Source organism: Entamoeba histolytica, genomic scaffold (assembly GCF_000208925.1).
Source record: "Entamoeba histolytica HM-1:IMSS scf_1104750516703 genomic scaffold, whole genome shotgun sequence".
In the NCBI taxonomy this organism is placed as follows: Eukaryota; Evosea; order Mastigamoebida; family Endamoebidae; genus Entamoeba; species Entamoeba histolytica.
Window position 1 is genome coordinate 1 of NW_001915303.1, and position 7,470 is coordinate 7,470.

Consider the following 7,470-nt stretch of genomic DNA (forward strand, 5'->3'; position numbering starts at 1 on the left):
TTTCATAAGAAGATAAAAATGATAGCTGACAACTCTGATATTAAATTAAGAGTACTAAAAGAATTTTCAAGTTATAAATGGTCGAGAACATTATATTATTCTGAAATAACAACATGTCCTGAAGTTTCAGCAATTAAAACTTGTGAAATTAAAATAAGACCAACTACTAAAACAAATCCATCACTTTTAAAATATGAATTTATGTGGACATTTAGTAGTGATGATTCTGATTTTATAGAAATTGTATATTCACCAATTGGAAATATAGAAGAAGGTGGACATGACATAACAGTAAATACTCCTTGTTTGTTATTTAATCATTTACAAATTATTCAAATATTAATTGAACTAGTAGAAGAAGGATGGGCAAACATTGTTCCAGGACCTAACATGAATTCTATTGGAGATTGTACATTAGTTATGTATTTAACTACCAAAAGTGATGTATCAAATCCCCCATATGATACAAGAACCCTTCATTTTAAGTTTGATAAACCAAATGTTATTAAAAATGAAAAAACAATAAGTGTTATTATTATGGAAATGAGCTCAACAAAAAAAAGTTATATGAAAACTGGTACTATGATATCATTAGGAAAAGATATTGATGGATCTTCTTCATTTATTGAGTAAATTTTTGAAACATTTAGAAATTTGAATTTGAAAAAAGAAGAATTAAAAAAGAATAATAACAAAACAATAAAATAATATTCTTTTTAAATTGTTTAACAAGAACTAAAAAAAATAAGGGTTTTTACAATATATTCAAATATTCTTTGAATGGTATGTTACTTTTTATTATCGTACAAAAGAAGACTGAAAAAAAGAATTAACAAATTAGACTGGACATAAAGGATTTTCATATAAATTAAAACTTGGAAAGAAAATTCATCAAAACAGAGGTGTTCCACAATGGTTTAGAATGAAGACTGGAAATACCATTAATTATAATTTCAAGAGAAGACACTGGAACAGAAGAAAGATGGGCATGTAAGAGCTGCTTTAATTGAATTTTTTTTATGGGTAAAAAAAAAAGAATATTATTTTGTTTTCAATAATTTGTAGAAGTTTTTAATTATTTTTAAAATTTATATCTTTTTTTTTTAAATTCTTTTTTAATCTTTTTTTTTTAGAGATCTTTCAAATTCAAATTGAATGAAAAAAACAGCTTTATGGAAAAAACAATCCAAAAGCCCTGGACTTCCAAGTTCTGGACAATCAATGGAATTTGAAGAATTTGATGAAGAAGATATTTGGGTTGATTGTTTGTCAACACTTAATAGTGATATTACAAGTGGGGTTATTTCATATTTATTAAGACAATCATTAACAGAAGAAGAACGAGAAAAGAATTCACAAATGATTTTAGGATTCTTTAAACAAATTGATAAATTACCTGAATTTATAAATTTCTGTATTGAAAGGGATTATTTTATAAAATTAGATGCTCCGACAATTTATTCTCCATTTACTTCAATAATTGTTTCAATTGTGAATATTTGTGATCAGGAATTATTTTTAGAACTTCAACAAGCATTGATTAAAAAATGTGGGAAATTAAAAGGAATAGAAGTTTGTTTTTATATCTTTTATACTTTCTTTTAATATTTTTAAATATTTAATTTTTTTAGTTAGATGAGGAAAAGAAAAGTTCCTCTGAAAAAACATTGAAAAAATTAAAAGAATTATTGGTATATTTTGTTGAAAGTTGGATGAATTATAAAAATTTTTCTCCGTTTGTTTTTTTTTAATAGTTCTTAAAAACACAAAAAATAACAAAAGGATTAATTTTAATAGACTTGTTATTGATATTTGGTCACAAACACAAGAATTATTAATAAGTAAAGGTGTTGATCAAACTACAATTGATAAAACAATGACACGTATTATTTTCTTATCTCCTTTTAATTCATTTGTTTCTTGTTGGAAGTCACAAGTTGAAACAGTTGATGCAGTTATTTTATTGTCTAAATTATTACAATCATTATTATCACCTATACCAACACAATCATATTGGAAAAATTGGATGAAAGATAATTGTAAGGATTTATTAGAAAAAATGACTAAATTTATGAGAAGTAAAAAAGGAATTACTATTCAAAGAAGAAACTTTGATTTAAATGTAGTACCAAATGGTTCATTATTAATTGAATCATTAAATAAAGATTGGAAAGAATTAAAAGATTATATTAGTCCTGAAGGATTTCATTTAGTTGAAATTCATATGCAAGAACAAACAGAATTAAAAGTAAAAGCATTATTAATTATTAGAGAATTAAATAATTTACGAGTAACTACGTTTAATGAAAATCAAATGTATCTTCAAAAAATGTCACAAATGAAAATGAGAATAAAAGACTTATATGAAGAAAGAAGATATTTAAAACAATTACTTGGAGAAGATGATGATGATGAGAAACAATGAAAATTTGTTGTAATTGAAATTATTTTTTTTTTTAATTTTTAATTCATTTTAATACACTAAAACATATTAATTTTAATGAGAAAAATTAATTAATGAAGAACTAAGGATGAAGACAACGTTCATGATAAAATTCACCATTTTTAACAATTGAAGTTTCTCTTGAAGTAATTTTAGTTTGACAAGCTTTACATTTGTTGGTATAAGTAATAGTAAATCCTCTCTTATTTAAATTATTAAATAATGCTCTTTGAGCTGAATCAACAACACTTAAATGAGAAAATAATTGTGAATAATATCTAATAGAAGGTAATAATAATATAAGAGATTCAGAACTTTGAAGAGAATCAAAAATAAGACTGAAAATATTCAAATTATCTCCAGTTTGTGCTTGTGCATTATTATTATTATTAATCCAATCTCTTTGTGTTTTAGTATTTTTTAATGGGATAATTGGGAAAAATCTAATAAATACTTCTAATGCAATTGCAGGAGCATATGCTTTTTGAGTAAATAATTTTGCAATAAATACATTAAGAAGAGGAGATTTTCCATTAGCGTCTTCAAGACAAACACAATGAAGTACAATTTCTGATAAAATATTTTTTCTACCAGATAAGAAAGGACGATGATGTTGTCTAATAAGAGTAATGTACTTTTCTTGATTAGTATTATTTTGGAATGAATTTGCAATTTTTGGATTGATTGCATTTAAAAATTCATATAAATCATCAATAAAAGCAGTTATATATTTCTTTTCATCAACCGTTAATAATTGATTTACAAAAGCTCCAAAATATTCTTCAAGACCATCAATCAAACTAATATGATGTTTTACTCTACATTGTAATCTCCAAGATAATCCATGTGTTTTAGTAATACGTTCTGCATAAGTATTAATTGACATAGCTGAAATTAATTCTTCAGTTGCATTTAATTCATCTTCTCCTGGAAGTTTAGAATATTCTAAATAACATTCAATAAGAAACATATAATCAGAACTTGTATTTTGATCATAATAAGCTTTTAAATATTTAATTAAAGGAACATATATTGTTTTTAAACATGACCTTGAATATTCAATACCATCAGGTTCATCTTTATAAGCTTCTTCAACAAATGAAACAATATTTTTAACACCTTGTTCTAAATCTGTTCCAATTTTAAGAAGTTGATGATGACAAAGAGATAAGAAGAATGAAACTATCACATCGGGAACAATTCTTCCACAATTTTTAGAGAGTGTTTGACAAACTTCATTATATTTTTCATTTTCAAAAGCAAGTAATGAAAAGATAATAGTTTCACTATAAAGTGATGTTAAATTTTTATCAACAAATGGGAAATAAGAATCATTATGTTTTTCACAAGGAATACCAAGTTGTAAACAATCAGGACAAGTCTTACAATCTTTATATTTCTTTCTTAAAATATCTAAATTTTCTACTAATTTAATTTTATAATTTTTTTCATCAATAATTTGATCTTTTAAAGAATTTTTTAGAAAAGCAATTAATTCTCTTTTTGTTTTTGTAATTATTGTATTAACAAGAGTAACATATCTTTGATCTTGTTGTTCACCTTCTCGAACTAATTTTTTTGAAGGATATTCAGCGTTTAATATTAAATACATTAATTCATCATGAGTTTCTTCATCATTATCAAGAAATGTTAATGAACATCTAATTTTATAATAAACTTGTTGTAATTGATCTTTTTTATCAGCAAAACATTTTTTTGCAGAAGTTTGAGTAGTAAAAATTAATCTACTACAATAAGAAACAAATTGATCAGGAACTTGAGGTAAAGTAGGTTCAGAAGCTACAAATTCGAAATATTCTAAATAAGAAAGAATAATTCTTTCAGTTAACCAATCTAAATTTAAATCTGAAGCTTTATGTTTTAATAATTCTTCATATAATGTTCTTAAGAATAAAACACAAAGCCTTAATCTTAATTCATTTTTATATTCAAATATATCATGAAGAACCCATGTTTTAATATGTTTAATACAAATAGCAACGGTTGATTTCATTTTTCTACCACCAAAAATTTGAAAAACATCTTTACCTAAAATAGTATTAATTTCATCATATGTTTTACTTTTGTTTTTTTCAAGAACTTCTTTTAAATATAATTCAACTTTTCTATCAAAATTTATAACATTTGGATCAGCAGAATCAGTTAAAGATAAATCAATAGCAACTGCTGAAAGAGCTTTAAGTTTTAATTCAGTACTAATATTTGGAATATTAAAAATACCATCAAGATAATTCATATTAATATAATATTCTATTAACATCATTCCACTTATTCCATTAATAACAACATCAGAAATTAAATAATCAGTTTGTTTAACAATTTCTTTAATATATTCATGAGTTGGATTAACTCTATGAAGAATAAGAAGAAATGAAGTTAAAAAAATCATATAATCTTCTTTATTTTTCGGTATTTTTGTACTAAAATCAACATCTTCTTCATTTGTATCTAAATCAAAAAATGTTTTATTATTTTGATATAATAATGATGATAAATCTGTTAAAAATTCTTTTTCTACTTCTTGTGAAACACTCATTTTCTTTTTACCATTTTCTGTTGCTTCTTTAATAGAATTAAACATTCTAATTCTTGCTAATTTAGTTGCAGATTCTTTAGGAAGTTCTGATAAATCATTAACCCATTCAGATTCAGAAAACCATTTTTCAAAATGTTTAAAGAATTCAGAAAAGAAGTCTTTAATAATAGTATAAACTAAAACACCAAGAATAATTTTAACTGGAATATTTGATTGTTGTAATTGATAAAAAGTTTCTGAAAGAAAGTCTACATTTCTACATTCAGGATTTGTGTAAAAACTACCAATTCTAAGACATGAATAACAAAATCTTGTTATTTTAATTAATCCTTCTTTATCTTTATTTACTAATGTTGGAAATTTATCACTAAATTTAAGTGCTGCTTCAAAATAAAATTTAGAAAATGCATAAAAGAACCAATCTTCTTTTGGTTTAAAAAATAAACCTTGTTGTTTTTGTGGATTAATAAAAATAGGTGCAAATTGATGTGAATTTGTATATCCTTCTAATGTAACTTGTTTAACTATTTCAGGAACCATTGAAATAGAATTATCAAGTGGAATAACATAATAAGAAATAGAATCTGTTGTATTAATTAAATATAAAATTGGTGATACAAATGAAGCAAATGTAACATTACTTATTTTCAATTTACATATTTTAGATGATGAACAATAATAAGCATCTCCATCACAAATAACTAAACATTGTACTAAATCTATTTTCATTACTTTATTTTTAATACATTTTTTTGGTAATTTTTGTTCTTGAAGAAAAACTGCATTTTCAAAAAAACGTGCAACAACTATTTTTTCTTCACATGACATTAATAAGTCTTTCCCTAAAAATATCATTCCTTGTACTTTTGAATCTGATGTATGAACTCTTGTTATTGCTTTTATATTTCCTTGTGAATTTATAAGTCCAATACTAACTGCTCTTTTTTTATCTTCATAACATGCAATTAATACTGAATCTTTATATATTAATGGACAAATTAAATCAAAATTTAAGTCATGAAATCTTTTTTCTTGATTTACTCGATTTATTGATTCGGTTGATGCTATTGATGTAATTGGTTGTCCAATTGTATATACTTCTATTTTATTTTTTTGTAATGTAATTAATATATTTAATTGTTCAATAAAATATACTTGATCTACTGTTCCATGTAATTTTAATTCAAAATAAAATTGTGTTGGTGGATCAACTTTAGTATTAATAAATGTTAGTCCTGGTCTTTTATTACTTCCAAAAACATAATTCCCTTCATATGTATCTCCACAAGTTGCATCTTGTAAACGTTGAACAATATTAATATCTGGAATATTAAACGTAGTTAAATCTACAGGTGAAATTGACATACTTTCTTTTTTAGTTTTTTTCTTTTTTTTTTATATTTTTTACTTTTTACTTTTTTTTAGATTATTTAAAGTTCTTCTTCCTTAAAATAATTCAATTATATATCAAGCAATATGTGAATATGTGTTTGATCTTTTTCATCATCATATATTTCTAAATTATGCCATGTAATAGCTTTAATTTCTGTTCCTTGCTGATGTTTTCCAATAACAAAATATTCTCCAATACTATATTTATTAATGTTATAAAAAACTATTTTTATTAATTTAAAAAACAAACCCTTTACATTCAATATGGATATTCTCTTCATCATTATCATCAAATACTTCACATTTAAATGATTTACCAATAAATAACTCAGATGAAAAAATACATAACCATGAATCTAAAAATTTAACTAATGCTTCTTCATAACTTGTTGCATCAATACTTATTTTTTTAATTTCTTTCTCTTCAACTTTTGTTAAATCACTCATAAAATTAAACATTCCTGCAGCTGCATTTTCAAATGCTTCAATAATATTTTGTCCCCATGAATGTAAAATAACATCAGCTGGATGATCCAAATCTAAAATTAAGGAATATTTAATTTATTTGATTTTTTAATACAAACAAACATTCAAATGACATATGATAATAATATTTCAGTTCTTCTTTAATTCATCGTTGAGGAATAACAAAAATATTATATTCTATTTATAAAATAACTTATGAAGTAAAAAAAAAATGAAAAGAACTTTAAAAAGAAATAAAAAGAAGATGATAAGTCCAACAAATGTTTTTAAAGAAATAGACAAAGATAAAGATGAATTAATAACAATTGAAGAAGCATTAAAAGGAGTTCATTATGAAATAGAAGAAAAAGAATTTAAAGAATTTGAAGAAAATGTATTATTAATAATAGATTCAAACAATGACAATAAAATAACATGTAAAGAATTTAAACAGTTTTTTAAAATTATTCAAATAGCACAAAATATTAAAATATGTCAAAAAATGAATTATACAAATATTCAAATTCCATTTCCTGAAACTGAAAAATTAAAGTTATATTTTAGATGTTTTAAAACAAATAAAAAAGGAGAAATAACAACAGAACAAATATTA

At 23.3% G+C, this 7,470-nt stretch overlaps 4 protein-coding genes across 4 annotated transcripts; 2 read left to right on the forward strand and 2 right to left on the reverse strand.

The window, feature by feature from the left end:
• Positions 1–18: 18 nt before the first annotated feature.
• Positions 19–633, forward strand: EHI_028530 (uncharacterized protein; the record flags this gene model as incomplete). The annotated part of the gene is made up of 1 exon (XM_649840.1): positions 19–633. The coding sequence occupies one exon, from the start codon at positions 19–21 to the stop codon at positions 631–633; it is 615 nt and encodes a 204-aa protein (XP_654932.1).
• A 522-nt stretch (positions 634–1,155) lies between these two features.
• On the forward strand, positions 1,156–2,425 carry EHI_028540 (uncharacterized protein; the record flags this gene model as incomplete). Its single annotated transcript, XM_649838.2, has 3 exons — positions 1,156–1,572; positions 1,632–1,735; positions 1,798–2,425. 3 exons carry the CDS (start codon positions 1,156–1,158, stop codon positions 2,423–2,425), a joined length of 1,149 nt encoding a protein of 382 aa, XP_654930.2.
• Positions 2,426–2,525: 100 nt separating this feature from the next.
• Positions 2,526–6,365, reverse strand: EHI_028550 (uncharacterized protein; the record flags this gene model as incomplete). The annotated part of the gene is made up of 1 exon (XM_649837.2): positions 2,526–6,365. The coding sequence occupies one exon, from the start codon at positions 6,363–6,365 to the stop codon at positions 2,526–2,528; it is 3,840 nt and encodes a 1,279-aa protein (XP_654929.2).
• A 95-nt stretch (positions 6,366–6,460) lies between these two features.
• EHI_028560 (uncharacterized protein) lies at positions 6,461–6,993 on the reverse strand (the record flags this gene model as incomplete). The annotated part of the gene is made up of 3 exons (XM_649836.2): positions 6,461–6,590; positions 6,643–6,931; positions 6,981–6,993. The coding sequence occupies 3 exons, from the start codon at positions 6,991–6,993 to the stop codon at positions 6,461–6,463; spliced, it is 432 nt and encodes a 143-aa protein (XP_654928.2).
• Positions 6,994–7,470: the final 477 nt, after the last annotated feature.